Here is a 19,912-nt window from a genome sequence, read left to right as displayed (position 1 = left end):
ACCTATATGATGGATCATGTGCTGTTTCAGTCACACGTTTGTTGAGATGAATGTGACATGTAACAATTTTGTCAATGTGCTTCATTTCACCACATACCAGTCACCAAGTAAATCATATCAAACCTGGACATTTCAAGCCATGCCATCCTGTAATTCAGTTGGAGGAAGGTTCAAGCAAACCTGTGGTTGACATCATGACTCACTTCTGATGCCGTCGACGAGAGTACAATTGCATGTCCTGGCAGCTGGTTGGAGTACAATGACAGGTTCTAACCATCAGATGGAGCAAAAAGACATCACGTAGCCTTTAGCAAGAGTACAATGACAGAACCTAGCCAGCAGCTAGAATACAATGACATGATTTTGCTGTCAGATAGAGTACAATGACATGATCTAACCTTCAGCTAGAGTACAAGGACATGGGTCAAGTCATGAACTGAAGCATGACATACAACACACAGGACTCCAAGAGGACCCAACACAAGTAACCTGAAGGTGGATGCACCATAACATCAAACCATGACGGGGCTTGAGTTTTATCTAAACTGAATGAGTTACACTGAAAGATAAATACACATAGATTAATGACAGATTATTTACCTTGATTCTGTATTTAAGTCAGAACAAAAACACACAAATAATAAAAGCATGAGTGACATTTCAAGAGATGTTTCACCTTCATACTCAATGATTTGTTTCTTATGGCAAGAGAATTCATGTAGAGTTGATCTGACCATATCTTGAATTCAGTTGGATTAAAAACAATCATCACAAACGTTTCATGAAAAAATCTGTTTACACGCCAAATTATACAGACTGGAGTGTCTTTACAGGAGCTGTATATTTGCACATAAAAGCAAAAGTAAGGATACTTTCTTTTCACAAGAAAAATGCGTGCAAAATATTTGTGCTAACAAAGGTATCAGAGTAGTCAGTCTTTAAACTCACTCATTCACATACTTGCTCTTAAAACGAAGATGAATAGGTTCATCATTGTGAAATGAAAAAGGTATGTTTCTATATTTCCATGCTGAGGTTTATCACTGAATTCACCAGATTTTCAGAGACCCTGTAACTGGGGACATATAGACTTGCCACATAATTGAACCTTGCATAAAGAGTATTGCGTATATTTGTTTTAGCGTGTGTATGACTATGTCTTCCCTATTCTCCTGAAGTGAAACAAGAAACATCAACTGAGTTTACAATGTATGATGGACATTCCTGGCTGTATGTGTACATCATCAACACTTTCCAGAAATGACAAGGAAAAAGGGAATAGCCATGGAAAAATCAAAGAAATAATCTAATTTCCATGTCAGTACCTATTGACTATAACTGGTCACAGTGCAGTCTTCAATGTTGAGATGTGTTTGCGCTTGCAGCCACTGAGTCAAGAAATCAGATGAAATGGCATATAAAGTAGTTAGTTCGTAGAAGCCTCACAATATATCCAATTTAGTAACACCCAAAACTAGAAAGCAAAGCAATGAACTTGACCTTGAATAAAAGCTGGCATTGCAGAAAAGACATACTTTTCTTCATTTCATACACATTTGGACGGAGAAATTAGAATCTGAGAAGCTTGGGGGTATTTATACTTCAGAAAATGTAACATAATGCAAGACACCATCTGCAAGAATCTCTTTTTAGCAAAGGCACAGTGTTACTCATGCACATCACTAGGTCACTGTGCTTGCCATGATTAAGGACCAGCGTGGCAATATATTCTTAGAAAAGCCCTGCTGCAAAACCATGGATAACTTCTGGTACTGACGCATCAAATCCAGCAATGTCCAGTGCACCAAGATCAGTCTGGTCAGCTTGATTCAGACGACTGGCTGTCAGTCCACAAACTGCTAATCTGCAACAGATGACTTTCATGACTATTCACACTGATTCAACAATCAACACTACAAGAAACTGTATCAAATCTTCGCACTCATGAAATAAAGAAGTTGTTATCCATAAAAATATGTTCTATACTGATTCAACAATCAGTTGCAATAATTACAATATTTTCAGTTTCAATTCAGTTTAATCAAGATCATGTACTCTGGATGCCATAATGGCATGTAGCTCACACTACAGTCTGCTTGTCTCTTTATGAGCTTGATGAATTGCAAAACACCTTATTATCAGCAATAGTCTATTTTATGTCAGCATGGCAAACAACTACGAATACTCTGTACCTTACAATACCTGCTCTTTGTGAATTTCATACCCATAATTGAAAGAGGATTTCTGAGGAACTATCATGTTGTCATGTGTACAAGTTGACATCTTTCATGGAGGGAGGCACAATAGAAGGAAGAACAATGCAAAGTAAATGTACTTTTGTTCTTCACATTTTTACATCAAAATAACATGTAACTAATGGTATGAGTTGCAATACAGTTGTACAGTACTGCACTGTATCTTACACCACTAGTCCTTTTCAGTACCATTAAACTGAGTAAGCAAGTGAGCGAGTGAGAGACTGAGAGTGAGTGAGTAAGTAAGTGATACAAGTCTACCTTTAGCAACATGACACTCACATACAAGGAACATTGGGATATATGTGATGATTACTTTCAATTTAGTGACTACACCACTGTAGAAGAACAACTACAATTTAGTAAATTGGTGACATGGGATACATGGCTAGGAAACTGTAATGTGTTTAGTATGAGTAGATGAGTTACCTCACTCCTCTTATGGAAACGCTGTTAAAATTTTGTCCATCAAATTCAGATGGTACATCTGGACAAATCTGGTCGCATGGAAGGGTGGTAAATGCTTGGAAGTGATATCACATCCTTAGGATGTATGTGCTGCTGTGAAAAGTTTGTGTCATATGGAAAAGAGTTCAGTAATATTCCAACAATACCATGTCTGGGCACACCACAAATGGGCTTCACACATTGTATCGACGTGGGGGAATCAAACCAAGGTCTTAGGCCATGATGAGCAAATCCATCAAATTGAACCAACATCAACAATAATAATAATTATGAATATATTACCTCTAACCATGATTGCCTAATTTCCTGAAACATGTTTCTGATATGCAGGTTCAACCTGAATAACACCATAATTTTGTGTTGACTTACAAGTGGTCTTCCAAAGCACTATCCATTGGAGTTACCTCCCTTGACATGCATACACCAGGCTTTTAGTTTGTCCTTGGGTACCTCAACTGTTTGAGGAAGTACTAAAAATAATTATCGTTTTTGATAATGCTTTAAAATAAAGTCAACAGGTTTAACTTGATACCTGGAAAGTGTTTAAAACATCCATCATCTGGTGTCTTACTTGTTTGTGGTATTACAACCATGAGTGGTCTCCCCAGAGTAAGACTAGGCAGTGCAGATAGAGATCACAAGTAGGGAACCCAAAATGTGCAGTCACTGAATGTCTTTGGTCACATCCCTCAGGAAAAATGCTTTTTAAGACACCCTCTGGCAAGCTGACATGACGTGTTCATTCAAGACTGCATTTCATGAAACAGAGTGACCCATGACAGAGTGACCCATATGCAGGTGGCTGTACTTCAGCCAATGACTAAGCTTTAATGGTTTTCTTGATCCATACTGACACCGTACTTTTGGACAAATCTTTGTTGTGATCTTGCCGATATGAAATCTTGGTTGCCAGCATCTATGATAATGTGCCTCACTCCTGTGTGAATACCGCCTGACAGCTCTTATAGAACACAAGTCTGTATGTTAGATCCGGTTTAAGTGTTGGAGCATTGCACTTATGCGCCCTGAATCGAATTGTACAAGCACACTACAATGGCACTGGTAAAGTCTTTCAACGTATCATGCATAAATATTTTCCAATCGTATTCAACATATTCAGGCTGCTCTACCTTCCTGAACGGTGAAAGTAATACAGCTTTTAAAGTTCATACTATCATCTCTCCATTCTACTCGACAGAGCAAAGTCCCGAAGAAGTAAACTTTTTTCATTAAACCATTGCTGACTTCTTTCACCAGGCATGCTCTACCTTATGGAATAGCCAAACCAGGATTCCCTCATCTGTATACGCCTACTGGACGTCTTCAGACTGACGTCAAATACACTACAAACGTGTTTGAATACACATCAATGGTGCCGATAGTGTTTGTCACATTCTATGCCAAACACGGAATTCTTGCGGAATCAGGACGCTTTTTTCTTTGAGGATGCATCTGATCTGGTAGTACACCATACCACACACCATGGCAGTGTGTACTTTGCTGTAAACACACTGATCATATATGTTAGCACCTTTCATACATTTAAAATGTTCATGCTGCTCCCAGCAATCATAAGTGGTGAGCCCATTCAGCTGTTCACGGAATTGATAATACATGGGGGCAACTCAAAGTCATTTTCTGCAATCTCACCTGATGGACTAATATCATTGGAGAGCAACAACAAGAAGTTATTTATAAATAAAGACCACCACATCTTGTCTGAAGGTTATCATAATGTTTGTAAGTATGCTGAACGATAATTTTTTTAAACCTGTTAGAGCCAGTCTCAAACTAAACGAGTCAGATGAAACACTGACATTAATGAATGGAGAAATACCCATAAGACTCAGTCTGGAGGTTAAACATGAAAAGTTCAACAGTGCGACCACATTTTTCCTGTTATTACAATACAAATAGTTTATCTGCTTTAAGTATATTTATCAAATATTGTCAGAGAACCAGCTGAAGCTTATTTCCTAACCCATATTGTACTTGAGATGGGATTGTATCCAGCCATGGATGAAGTCCCTTGAACAATGGAAACCGTGGATGGTTTTCATCTGCAGTATATCAAAGCAATATCTTGAAAAAGAATATGATGCTTGGATCAGACTGCACAAAAAAGAACCACCAAGCTATCACTACTATTTTTGCTACAGACACCATACACATGACAGCTAAATAATAATAGAATAGCTAAAAGCTTTCGCAAATGGTCGCGGACAGAAAAATTATTCTCGTTTAGGAAAAGCCCAGCTGTTAACCTTGCTGGAAGACACTGTCAAAATGCAATTCATACCCACAAAGCCTGTGGGTAAGCATCTTAATGACTGACAGATGACCGTCAAATCTTATATCCATGTCAACGACGTTAAAGGCCTGATCGCCTGCAGGATCAACAAGAGTCATCAGAAGATGACATATGCCCCCGGCCCCCACACATATTTGAAAGGGCAAATCATCTGACAGTAACTTGTTGTTTTCTTAGATTACGTTTGAATCGTTTCCATGAAAAATATAAATGCCATATATCTGTAAACAGCAAAAGGCACCGCTTCAAGGTCTGTCTCACATATCTGCCAAGATCTGTTAAAAGATATGAATTGGTTTTCAAGTTGTGCTCTGGAAATGAAGCCTATCACTCCATTTTGAGACTAAGTCAGAATTGTTTCAATGGAATAAGGGAAAAACTAAAACGCCAAAACATTGTGAATAGAAAAAGGCACCACTTTGTGGTCTGCTTCAAATATCTGCCAAGTTTTGCTCTAAGATATTGAAAAGTTTTCTAGTTGTGCTCTAGAAACGAAGCCCGTCGCTCCATTTTGAGACTAAGTCAGAATCATTTCCATGGAAACTGGGAAAATGATAAATCACAAAAATCTGTAAATAGCAAAAGGCACCCCTTTAGGGTCTTCCCCCACATATCTGCCAAGTTTTGCAGAAAGATGTTTATGAGTTCAACTTTTGAGACTAAGTCAAAAACGTTTCCATGCAAACCCAGAAAATTATAAATCACAAAAACCTGTAATTAGCAAGAGGCACCATGTTGGTGGCCCACACATATATCTACCAAGTTTTGCTGGCATACTTGGAACTGTTTGAGATGTGCTCCAGAAACGAAACACACTTCTCACTGAGACAAAGTCTGAATCGTTTCATGGAAACCAAGAAACTAAGAAATCACAAAAACCTGTAACTAGCTAAAGGCACCATTTTAGCTTCTGATTGGTATATCTACCAAGTTTTGCAGAAAAACAAAGAACAGATCTCAAGTTCTGCTCCGAAAACGAAGCCCATCCTTCCATTTTGAGACTAAATCCAAAACATTTCCATTGAAACCGAGAAAAAAATATATCACAAAAACCAATAAGTACCAAAAGGCACCACTTCAGGTTCTGACTGATGTATGTAACAAGTTTTGCAGAAAAACATAGAACATTTTTTTTGAGTTATGCTCTGGAAATGAAGCCCATCCTTCCATTTTGAGACTAACTCCGAAACATTTTTATGGAAATTGAGAAAATAATAAATCACAAAAACCTGTAAAGAGAGAAAGGCACCACTTTTGGGTCTGCCACAAATATCTACCAAGTTTTGCAGAAAAATATTGAACGGTTTTTGAGTTATGCTCCGGAAACAAAGCCCACCCCACCATTAGACTAACACCAAAATGTTCCATGGAAAAACAAACAAACAAAAAAAATGCCCAAACTATGCAAATAGCAAAAGCCATAACAAAAGCTTTTGATTATTATATCTATCAAGTTTGGTCTAAAAATATTGAACCGTTTCTGAGTTATGCTCTGGAAACAAAATGATTACGGACAGACGGACAGATGGACAGACGAGGTGTCGACAATATCCCCCCACATTACATGCCTTGGGGATAAAAATAGAAATGCCATATATTTGTAAATAGCCACAGTCACCACTTCAAGACCTATCTCATGCATCTGCCAAGATCTGGTGGAAGATATCAAATGGTTTTCAAGTTGTCCTCCATAAGCGAAGCCCATCCGCATTGTTTCCATGGAAAACGGAAAAAATAAGAAAGCCAAAACTATGTAAACAGCAAAAGGCACCACTTTGTAGTCTGCTTCAAATATCTGCCAAGTTTTGCTGAAAGATATTAAGAAGTGTTTCAGTTGTGCTCCAGAAACAAGGCCCTTTCCTCCATTTTGAGACCCAGTCTGAATTGTTTCCATGGAAACCCAGAAAATGATAAATCAGAAAAACCTGCAGAAAGCAAAAGGCACCACTTTGGGGTATGGCACACATTTCTACCAAGTTTTGCTGGAAAATATTAAGAAGTTTTCAAGTTGTGCTCCAGAAATGAAACACACCTCTCACTTTTGAGACTAAGTCAAAATATTTCCATGGAAATTTAGAAAATTAGAAATCAGACAAAAACCTGTAAATAACAACAGGCACCACTTTAGGTTCTGACTGATAAATCTACCAAGTTTTGCATAAAAATATTGAACGTTTTTTGAGTTCTGCTCCGGAAACAAACCCACCCCACCATTGACTAAGACCAAAACGTTCCATGGAAAAACAAAAATAAAATGAAAACGCCAAACATCTGTAAATAGCAAAAGGCACAACCATAGCCTGAGATTACCTTATCTATCAATTTTGGTCTAAAAATATTGAACGCTTTTTGAGTTATGCTCCGGAAACAAAATGATTATGGAAACAAAATGATTCCCAGCGCAGGGATGGACGGACAGACAGACAGACAGACAGACTGACGAAGCATCAACTATATCCCCCTGCATTACATGCCAGGGGCATACAAATAATAACTCACAAAAGGCACCACCTTAGGTTCTGATTGATGTATCAACCAAGCTTTGCAGGAAAATATTGCACGTTTTTTAAGCTGCGGAAACGAAGCCCATGCAACCATTAGGCTAACACCAAAACGTTCCATGGAAAAACAAAAACAATAAAAATGTTCAGGTTCAGGTTATTATATCAATTAGGGTCTAAAAATATTAAACAGTTTTTGAGTTATGCTCCAGAAACAAAATGATTGTGGACAGACGGCCCGACAGACGAGGTGTCAACTATCCCCCTGCATTACATGCCGAGGGGATAACAAAATGATTACAGATGGACGGGCGGACGGATGGACAGATAAGGCGTCAACTATATGGGGGATAATAAAATGAGGTGATTAAGGGTTAACTATAATTACCCATGCCATATATGGGTAGTGGTCCTGAACCACCATCGTGAATGCTAATGTATATCCCTCACTCTCAAAATACCAACATTCTCATGTCGTAAGCATAGTATGGGCACTTGTATAATATCCTTTACCTGTATGTCTATATTGGTGGGGCTGGGTCCATGTAACAATGTTGCACATCTCAGTCTATCAGCAATACATCCAGTGCAGACCCTGGTGTAATCCCAAATGCACAGGGGTTCGAATCGATGTTTCGACAATAATTTTCAAAAATATATATCTAGACTTTTACAATCATATAATGTTTTTAGATGCTACAATTTACATATCTTTCAAGTTTAAATGAATTGGTGAAGAAATGAATTTTTCAGGAAATTCTGCCATTAAACTCATTACATAAAATACACAAGGGGTGACACTCACGATCCTAGAAGCCCGATTGAAAACCACACAGCATAAGATGGCTCCCATTGGTCAATTTCCATGTGTGCAAATGTTGCAGGATATTATGTTGACAGTTGATATGTTGTGTTCTGAAAACTCGAATATGGTTTCAGAAATGCTTTCCTGTCTGCCATGTTTGTTGTGTTCCAGCACGCATGGAAACTGACCAATGAGAGCCATGTTATGCTTCTGAGTCATTCAGAGATTACAGACACTATCGATGTTTACTGAAGAGAGGACAGACGTTTGTCCAAAGAATGAGGGCGAGGGCCAACGTTCAAATATGACAAATAGGCAGACAAATTGAATACTATCAGCAGGGAGGTGAAAAACTGACCTACAAGTTCAACACATTTTTGGGGTGAAAAACATAAGGTTTAATTGAACCACACGTTGAAATAGTCGGGCTCTTCGGTTTTCAATCAGGCTTCTATGATCGCAAGTGTCACCCCTTGTGTATTTTGTGTAATGAGTGTAGCGATGGAATTTCCAAAAAAATCCATTTCTTCACCGATTTTGTTTAAACTTGAAATATATGAAAATTACAGCATCTAATCACATTATACGATTGCAAAAGTCTACACTTATGTTTTTGAAAATTATTGTCCAAACAGATATTCAAACACCAGTGCTCAGATGCCTAAAAGGTCCAATTTACATTGTCCTATAGAACCGACACAGGAAGAATGTGGGTAGCTTGAAATGAAAACCTTATTGCATTGTATACATTTTCCTCTTCTTGGACTAGTCAGTCTTCTCAATGATGTTATCCTTATTGAACATTTGAAGAAATAATGAGTAAAGTAAACCATATCTGCACTCAAGGAGGATGATGATTCAAAGGTGGTCACGTGGGTAGATATTGGGGTGTGCTGCATGCTTAGGTGGATGGCTGGGAAGCTGTCTTATAAGAAGGCAGCACAGTGCATGGGTGAATGGAGAACAGAAGCCTTGGGAAAAAGTTTTCATCATTCCACGCAGTGTAAAAGGAAGAGAGAAAAGTGCATACCATGAGACAGGATAAGCTTAAATATAATATATTTAACATTCTTCTTTGAAAACTAATATGTACAGGAGTCTGAAACATTTATATAATTTGTGGCAACAGTCTTTGCGTTTGAAGTAGTAAACTTACTTGGTTTGTAAATTGAGACATTGTCGATACTGGCTTATTGCTTGTGCTGTAGTTATCTCTCCTGTTGATTCTTTGCTGTCTGTCAGAATGACAATCATATCATACTGTTGTTTGTTCTCCTCGGCCCACCGAATTGGTGCTGCCATATTACACTGGCACAACTGTGGAGGCAGCTGAAATTGTAAGATGTAGTTGGTTCACTGACCTTGCAACATAACCATGAAGTTTACTGGCTTGCTTAAAGGGGCACTGATGCGGAGCGATTAATGTTTCTCGCCAACGGTCTAATTACAAAACCAAACTCCAAATTGGTCAGCGCCCGCTCCCTCGACCATGAAGGACAAAGGGACTGGGCTCCTGTCCATATTAGCAGAAATTCTTTGCCTAAACAGTCAGGAGACCAGATGCCCATCATATGCCATTATCTAAAAATTTCCATGGTTATTCCTTGTCTGATCATAACAAAATATCCCAGCAGTGTAGTTTTTTTCGGATGCTTGGATGGAATAGTGACTGATCCAATTTGATTCTATTTCTGTGTTTTTAACCTCGATATTTAATCATGCTATGTGAAAATATGATGTCTACAGGCACGTAGCAAGCCATTTGTTTCTGTCCGAAAGATTGCAAAGCTTTATATTTAGATAGTTTTGAGCGTTGGTTCAGCTGTGATAGCAAATATCATATGTAAATTTTGGTAGCTATGGTAGCTACCCTGGTTTATTATTTATGATAATAAAAACACACAGTTGATTTATTTGAATTCGTAAACTAAAAACACGACTTTGCCTTTGGTAGAGAAATCTGAAAATCTTCTTACATAAAAAAAACTTATTACACCTGTTTACCCAAGTACACAGCAAATGCCAGTATGTATTCCTTATGTAACAAAGTTCTGTTGGTATCCTCAAAACAGTTTCGGCCCATAAGTGTTTTTAGGCTGCATGCGACACAGAGATTAAATTCTTCCTTCCACATAACCTACACATGTTATTTGTCATCATTCTCTGGATGGTCAGTTAATGAATTTATAACAGGTATAATTAGTAGTAACACCACTCAGGTTACTCAACAAAGGTTCTCATTTTGCATTTCTCCTGTCTCGAGTAAATACTCAATATTATAAATTAAGGTCTGTAATGGCAAATGTATTGTATGTTATGTAATACGTGCATGTATGTGATGCAAGAGGGTTTATCAGCTGAGTTACAAAAACAAACATTGATCAAAGGATTAACCGATAACAGACTGATTGATTAATTACTTTTATCTTTTACAGCGGACTTGTCAAAAGGCAGTGTGTGTAGATGTACTAATCTGTACTAATAGATACCTCCCTTCAAAGAATCAACCACCCTTGCGTTGATTGATTGATTGCTTATTAGTGGTTAGCTAAATTACTTGGAATGGCGGACATCATACAATTAGTTGCCAGGTGTGCTATCTTGGGTGACCAATGAGAGATTTATCAGGTTTTCACCAATGTGAAAGACCTGAAACAATTTGTTACTTTTTTGCAAATTAGACTGTTGTAAGACACACGACATAGAGCAGGATTATTTACCAGCTGCAGATGAATGGAATATCACTCTTTTATGTGGATATTGATGGATACATTCCTGAACAAGGTAGTAGTGACATTGTTGCTATAAAGTCTGTTTTACATTCATTATTCGCATTTTGTTTTAATTTATTTGTTGTAGCATTCAGCAGAATCTTTATGACAGAAAACACACACTAGATCGCGTATGTGTGTGAAATAGGATCCACATTGGCAATCTATACAATGTATAAATGTTGCTGTCATGTTAAAAATTTACTATAAGTATAAGCAGACCGTGTGTTCTTTTAGTAATTTTCAAAATTATACGAATATGACAATAAACTACCGGTAATTAGGGTTATCAGACAAAATACAGAGACGTACATTGGATTCGTTGTTTTTCCGTCCTAATAGTTTTTTTACCATTTCTACCACTGGCAGATGATTAACCTTCAAAGTGTTTCATTTGTTTTCATAATACATTTGTAATGAAGTAAAAATGACTTCACCATAGTTGATCTGTCTATAATTAAACTCTCAACTGCGCATACGGACTGCGCAGCAGAGGTCACGAACCAGTCAAGAATTCTCGGATATTATCTGGGTACTCTTGGGAGAAAAACAATAACAAAAGTTCCACCAGTCCACGGAAATGGCTCCTATCAGTGCCCCTTTAATATGTAGGAGTGTTATTTGTTTGAAGGTATGTCATGAGAAAGGGACCAAATCACCAAATTTGTGATCATCTAATGTATTGATTCAAAACTCACTGAAATGTTTTGGCTTTTGTAAGAGAAGTGTGAAAGATATTTGAACTGTCATGTGGAGAACAGTCAATATAATCCATGGGAAAGAACTGCCACCATGTGGACATACCACCTGAACAGACAAGCTACTCACACAACGGACTACATTTCTATTTGAAATACTTTTGAGGGAATCATATATAACAATAAATCTTTGGCTGCTCACATTAAATGAAGTTCAACTTTAATGATGAAAACACATGACTAGTGATTTAAAACAATTTGAACAAGAAGACAAAGTCATCAATATCCCCCACAATGGCAAAATACTCTTCATGAATGTGTTTACTACGTATGATTACAGGATGTATATGTTTTGGTGTGCATGTGGCAAAGAGTTTTGTAAGGTTTTACAGTTCTGCTTTGGAAAAGAACACTACCAGCAAATTCAGTCTAGGTTGAAATGTTTTGCCATGGAAAGCCAAAAATTACTTTACTCAGAAATTCAAACCAATGAAAAGGCACCACTAGACTACCAGACCAATCTATGTGACAAGCGTACTGAAGAAATAGTGAACAGTTTTAAAGTTCTGCTCCAGGAAAGAGTACAACCACCAATTTCAGTCAAAGTCAAACTTGTTGTCATGGACACCACAAAAAAATAAAATTCACACACTGGTGTAATCCCGCAAAAGCACATCTAGGGATCATGGTGAACATAGCAAACGTGTGGCAAGTTTGATAAAGCTAAAGTTTGGGAGATCTACACCAGACAAGATGACATCCTGGAAGCCACAGTCTAAGCCATGGAAACCACGAAATATGAAATTCATATCTGGGTCTAATCTTCAAAAAAACATATCTAGGGATCATGCCAGACATATGTACCAAGTTTGATGAAGCTAGCATGTATAGTTTGGCAAATCTGCTCTAGACAAGATGACATCCTCATCATGAGTCATAGTTACAGTCTAATTCATGTTTCCATGCAAACTGCAAAAAATACAAGAGTCATCAGAAGATGACATATGATTGAAAGGACAAATCATCTCGCAGTTACACACTGTTTTTTTACACTAAGTTTGAACTGTTTCCATGGCAGTCATGAAAATTATAAACACCATGTATCTGTAACCAGCAAAGTCACAATTTCAAGATCTGTCTCATATATGTGCCAAGATCTGTTGAAAGATATGAAATGATTTTCGAGTTGTGCTCTGGGAAAGAAGCCCATCCCTCCATTTTGAGACTAAGTCCGAAACGTTTCCATGGAAACCAAGAAAACAATACATCACAAAAGCCTTTAAAAAACAAATGGAACCACTTTGCGGTCTACCCCACACATATCTGCAAAGTTTTACTGACAGATATTTAGAAATTTTTGAGTTCTGCTCTGGAAATGAAACACACCTCTCCCTTTTGAGACTAAGTCCAAAACATTTCCATGGAAACCAAGAAAATAATAAATCACAAGATCCTGTAAATAGCAAAAGGCACCACTCTGGGGTCTGCCACACATATCTATCAGGTTTTACCAACAGATATTAAGAAGTTTTTCAGTTCTGCTCCGGAAATGAAACACAACTCTCACTTTTGAGACTAAGTCAAAAACGTTTCCATGGAGACCAAGAAAATAGAAATCACAAAAACCTGTAAATACCAAAAGGCACCACTATAGGTTAAGATTGATATATCTACCAAGTTTTGCAGAAAAATTTTGAATGGTTTTTGAGTTCTGCTCCGGAAACGAAGTCCATCCCTCCATTTTGAGACTATGTCCGAACATTTCCATGGAAACCGACAAAATAATAATTCACAAAAACCTGTACATAGCAAAAGGCACCACTTTAGGTTCTGACTGATATATCTAACAAGTTTTGCATAAAAATATTGAACGTTTTATGAGTTCTGCTCCGGAAACGAAGCCCATCCCACCATAAGACTAACACCAAAACGTTCCATGGAAAAACAAAAAAAATATAAATGCCAAAAATCTGTAAATAGCAAAAGGCACAACCATCGGCTGAGGTTACTATATCTATCAAATTTGGTCTAAAAATATTGCACGGTTTCTGAGTTATGCTCCGGAAACAAAATGATTACGGTTGGACGGATGGACAGACGAGGCGTCGACTATATCAACCCGCATTACATGCCCTTGGATGAAAAATAAAAATGCCAAAAATCTCTAAATAGCAAAAGGCACAACCATCGGCTGAGGTTACCATATCTATCAAGTTTGGTCTGAAAATATTGAACGGTTTCTGAGTTATGCTCCGGAAACAAAATGATTACAGACGGACAGACGTCGACTATATCCCCCTACATTACATGCCGGGGGCATAAAAATCCACACCTGGGTTTAAACCCCAAAAGGCACATCTACGGATCATGCTTGATATGTGCACCAAGTTTGATGGAGATAGCACGTATGTCTAGGAGATCTCCTCCAGACACGATGACATCCTGACATCAGTCATAATCACAGCCTAAGTCATGTTTTCATGGAAACTAAAAATAAAATTCACATCTGGGTCTAATATCCCAAAGGCACATCTAGGGATCATGCTTGATAATACTACCATGTTTGATGGAGCAAGCATGTATAGTTTAGAAGATCAGCTCAGGACAAGATGACAACCTCACAGCCACTGCAAAAGTCATGTTTCCATGGAAACCACAAGATATAAAATTCATATCTGGGTCCAAATCCCAAAAGACACATCTAAGGATCATGCTTGATATATGTACTAAGTTTGATGAAACTAGCATCTATAGTTTAGGAGATCTGCTCCACAACTTAAGCCTCAGCTTGTCATGTTTCCATGGAAACCACAAAGAATAATATTCTTATCTGGGTCTAATCCCCAAAAGATACATCTAAGGATCATGTCTGACATATGTTACCAAGTCTGGTACACAAATAGTTATCACGAGACGAGATATGCTTCAGACAAAGCATGGCAGTCGCTCGGACGGACAAACGAACTGAACTCATTTCTATACTTTGTTTTTGCAGGGGATAATTAACATCCATGAACTTCTTAATTCTTAATGCTTCTGTGAACTCCAACAGGTTTGTTCATAGACCTTCACAACAGACATACTCATCCATAGTAAGATGCCTAAAAACCCCTACATGCGGGAACGCCCATTTTTTCATGAAGCACTGATTCAACTAATTACTCAATCCATTCAATTTACAGCAACACTGGTGTGTAAACGAATTCTAACACCTATTATCACTGGAGAAAACCAACTGTCAAATTTCTGCTTCTTCAGTCTTGATGCATCTAGAAAGAAGATATTCTCACGAGCCAGAATGACCGAGGAGAATTCAAGAGCACATTCAAAGCAATGTCAAACATTATTATAAAGCAGCAGGCAGCTATGTCAAGTCTCCTGAGAAAATTGCACTGACAAAATTGACAAAAAAAAGACTATATTGGTTGGCCATCTCACCAATTTCTTGATTCTGGTCCTTATCAGCATCACATTCCTAGACTTTGAAATTGTAATTTGACATATTTAACTAGCTTCAAGTCCTTCAGGGCAACTGATATTAGTCCAAAAAGTCATCTGTGATGCTGACCATGAGCTCACATAGTAAATCTAATATTCACCTTTACCAAAGGGAATAATTGTTACTTAAGATGATACATTTTTAAAGTAGTCAAATGCTTGACTTACAGGAACTGATGCCTTAGCAACTTCCTTGCATATATCAGCCAGGGACATTTGTGGTGATACTGTGAGTTCCTTAACATCTGAAAGAAAGTATACCAGCTGGCAGTCAGCTTTGGCCTGTAGCAAGATCTGTATCAGGCCTGCAACTGCTATTACTGGAGATAGCACCAGCGTTCCCCGCACAGAACTTCGCTGCAAGTTAGTGCTGATCTTCACTGCAACCAGGATACGTTTTCCACTCCAACCAATGTTCTGCACAGAAGAAAAATGAAATAGTGTATCAAATTAAACAAGAGTCATCAGAAGATGACATCCCCCTGGCCCCCACATATTTGAAAGGACAAATCATCCGACAGTTACTTATTGTGTTTTTAGACCAAGTCAGAATTGTTTCCATGGAATTCATAAAAAATATAAATGCCAAATATCTGTAATCAGAAAAAGTCACCATTTCAAGATCTGTCTCTATATATCTGCCAAGATCTTTTGAAAGATATGAAATGGTTTCCGAGCTGTGCTCCGGAAACAATGTCAGCAACATGTTCATGGAATCGAGAAAATACATAAAAAAAAAAAGGAAATAGCAAAAGGCACCACTTTGGGGTCTGCCACACATATCTACCAAGTTTTAATGACAGATATTAAGAAGTTTTTCACTTCTGCTCCAGAAACAAAACACACCTCTCACTTTTGACAGTAAGTCAAAAACGTTTCCATGGGAACTGAGAAAATAATAAATCACAAAAACCTGTAAATATCAAAAGGCACCACTTTGGGGTCTGCCACAAATATCTGCCAAGTCTTACTTAACTCATTAAGCCCGAGAGCCGCTTCACTGCTCAACACCTGGAACCCCGTGCTGATTACCTGGCCGGCTGTGGCGAGACTAATTAGGACTAATCACGCCTGATATCCCTGGCTGGTTTCGTAGATTACAGGAAACTGTCTCGTCATACGAGCAAGTTCTGATTGTTTAATTGTTTAATTGCGTTGTAAAGGTATATGCTGAGAGAAAGCAGGAGTGAATACATGTCATATATGTAACGTTTTACGTAATTTTATTACACTTTCTCATGTTGACTTTTGGTGGCGTGTGTATTTTCTTAACACATGTTTGTATTCTTTGGATGTAAGACATATTTACACAAATGGTCCCTCTCATATCATTGTGTGAGGTTAAATTGTTCAAAACATCTATGTCAATGGCAGTAAAGAAGAATTTACGCACATGCCTAATAATCTTCTATGAAAGGAGCGTTTTCGCTGATGTGTTGCTAGTATATACTGAATATTTTAAGGTAAGTACTAAAACGCTAATGTATGACTTACATGGAACAGATTCACAGTTAGTCACTTTGGTTCATCTAGATTTAATGCAGAAAATATACGTTATCACACGAACATACATGTATGCATATTGTATAATGTTATTCCTCCCACATACAAAGGGTCACGGGATGGGCGTCATCAAAGTTCCCGAATAGGACGTTCTGTATCTCAACTGTTCAATATAGTGGCTGATTTCTTTTCTATGACAATCGTATCATGAGATACCTGTCACAGAGGAAATGACAGGTGATGAGGTGTGGGCTAAATTTCTGAAGAACACGTTCGGTCACTAGACAGCTTGGATACAGATTGACTATTGGTTTGATCGTTGACCAATGGATATGCTGGATTTCGGTTTTATCAACTCTAGCTATCATGAAAAAGTTTGTGTATCGTGAACATACACAATCGTAAGGATGCCTGAAATGTACATGTAGGACTAACAAGCACTTTGACGAGTTTATTTTTCTTTAAAGCAATCAAATCGCTACAATCCAATTATTTTTACCCCGGATAACCCAATCCAACCATTGAGCAGGGATAGTATTTATTTGCATATGCATTTTGCGCACACTACTTATACATCAAACATAATGGCTTGCTGAACATTTCAATATAATCTGCACATTGTTACGAATAAATATCACAATTCAAGTACATGTATTATAGAATTAAAATAAGTTACACGATGCTGATTTATTGTGATGTATACACTTGCAGTTGAATCTCCCCAAATATTTATGAAGATGGGCATACTTATACTTGTTTTGAAACCAAACGAATTTCAGAAGATTGACAATGGACTCCTAAAATGAATGAATGAATGATTTAAATTAGAAGGAGGTTTTGTAACCTTGTCACTGTTAATTCAATCAATGTGCAAACAGAGTATCTTAGTATTCACTCCCAATGACGAGTAACAAACGCTTACCTCCTGTACCAACATCTCATAATTCCCTTTCCTGCAGACATGTGTTCATTTGCCTGTATAAGCCCCCGACATTGCAAGTAATTGTTATCAAAAAACGTTAATAGTTCGTCTGATTAACACAGAAAGTAACCTCTCTCGTAAGAAAAGCTAATCTTTGATCATTACTGCTAAATTGAATGAAATAATAGATACAATACGAATTTAAAATTTATAACCCCCAATATGCGGCTCTCGCTGAATGGGCGTTGCATTCTATCGCCCCCAATATGCGGCTCTCGCTGAATAAGAGGTGCTTTTTGTAACCCCCAATAAGCGGCTCTCGCTGTGAGAAGCTAATTAATATGCCCCACAAATGCGTCTCTCGGCCTTAATGAGTTAAGATATTTAGAAGTTTTAGAGTTCTGCTCTGGAAATGAAACACACTTCTCACTTTTGAGACTAAGTCCAAAACGTTTCCATGGAGACCAAGAAAATAATAAATCACAAAAAAATGTAAGCAGAAAAAGGCACCACTTTAGGTTCTGATTGATATATCTACCAAGTTTTGCAGAAAAATAGTGAAGTTCTGTTCCGAAAGCGAAGCACATCCCTCCATTTTGAGACTAAGTCCAAAACGTTTCCATAAAAACAGAGAAAATAATAAATCAGAAAAACATGTAAGTAGCAAAACTTTGGGGTCTGCCACACATATCTACCAGTGAGTGAGTTAATATTTAACGTCACATCGGCAATGTCTCAGCCATATCGTGAGAAGAACATTTAATACTGAAATGAAATACATGTATCGTATAAAAACCTGTCAGCGAAGGACAGTAAAACAACTAGAATATCACAAATGCGATTAAAACTAGTGTGGAAAGTTTTAAAATAATATCACTATTCGGACAATACAGTATAAAATCAGACTATAGGTTGCCAGCAACTGAAGGTAGATCACCATACTAGGGACCATGGGGACTTACAGTGCCTTTGCTACCTGCATGGAGCCTAGTCGGATTTACATCATCCCCTCAGCTGTTAGCAATTTAGACATATCTAGCCAAAAATTAAAAATACAGATATACTACGACTAAGAACAGTGGAAAGTTTAAATTTACTGTGAATGTATTTGGACTTACGTACCCTCTCAGGAGGACAATAATTTTACAATACTTCAACCCCCTTTGAGGGTACAGCCACCAACAATTCAAGTTACCAATCCAAACTTCCAATAATTAAAATACATCTATTTACACAACATAATTTCAAAATTCAACCAAAAAATCAATTTCTTTTAAAAAATCAATAATTAAATGAGACCTAACGCTGGTAAAAAGATCCTTAATTGTTTTAACTGTAAAATACTTACCCCTTGTGATGGAGAATTCAACACAGTCAAGCAGGATATGCTTGACTGTAACTCTCTCATCACAAGAGATACAAAATGGAGGATACTCACCTTTTAAAAGGTATGAATGAGTATATCTAGTATGGCCAATACGACATCGTCTTAAAATAACCTCTTCAAATCTGGACTGACAACCCAAGTAGGTGTAACCAATATACGGTTTTATTTCATGTAATTTATTTGTACCTACTTGGGTGTCCCACTTCTTCTGCATCAGATCACGGATATAAGATCTAATGGTGGCTTTGTAATCACTGTAAGGAATAAGATGTGGTGTCACAGATTTGTTGAGTGCTGCCTTGGCTGCAAGATCAGCCATTGTGTTACCAGAAATGCCTACGTGGCTTGGTAACCAACAGAAGACGATGTCGTACTGGCCAGTAGCAAGACTATTATACAATTCAATAATATCAATTAAAAGTGGATGTTTACATGATAAATTTTTAATAGCCTGAAGGCAAGAAAGAGAATCAGAATAGATTATATATTGTTTACGATTAGGGTGTCTTTGAATATATTTAAGAGACGTTAATATGGCGTTAGCTTCAGCTGTAAAAATAGAACGATTATCGGGTAATCTAGAAGATATTGTTCTGGATCCAGTGACAGTGGCACAAGCTACTGCGCCACCGTCCTTGGACCCATCTGTAAATAAGGATTTATACTCATGAAAAAACTTAAGGGAACGCATGTTTCTTTGGGCAATTCAATATTTCTGTTTACTAACTTCAGCGTCGTGTATTATCATTTTCGTGAAGAGCAGTTCACTCAAACTCACCATAATGCTTTCCAT

At 37.6% G+C, this 19,912-nt stretch overlaps 1 protein-coding gene across 2 annotated transcripts in view; it reads right to left on the bottom strand.

Moving 5' to 3' along the window:
- Window positions 1-522: 522 nt before the first annotated feature.
- The window catches only part of LOC137273704 (RNA-binding protein Ro60-like), a 93,973-nt gene continuing 74,583 nt past the window's right edge, over window positions 523-19,912 (bottom strand). For both annotated transcript variants that reach the window (XM_067806505.1, XM_067806504.1), the window contains exons 5-7: window positions 15,476-15,724; window positions 9,497-9,669; window positions 523-1,864 (exon numbers count right to left, since the gene is read on the bottom strand). In XM_067806505.1, the coding sequence (XP_067662606.1) occupies window positions 1,732-1,864; window positions 9,497-9,669; window positions 15,476-15,724 (555 nt within the window). In that variant the 3' untranslated portion in view covers window positions 523-1,731. The remainder of the gene's footprint in view (window positions 1,865-9,496; window positions 9,670-15,475; window positions 15,725-19,912) is intronic.

Source organism: Haliotis asinina, chromosome 2 (assembly GCF_037392515.1).
Source record: "Haliotis asinina isolate JCU_RB_2024 chromosome 2, JCU_Hal_asi_v2, whole genome shotgun sequence".
Classification (NCBI taxonomy): domain Eukaryota; kingdom Metazoa; phylum Mollusca; class Gastropoda; order Lepetellida; family Haliotidae; genus Haliotis; species Haliotis asinina.
This window is presented reverse-complemented; position numbering and strand designations above follow the sequence as displayed.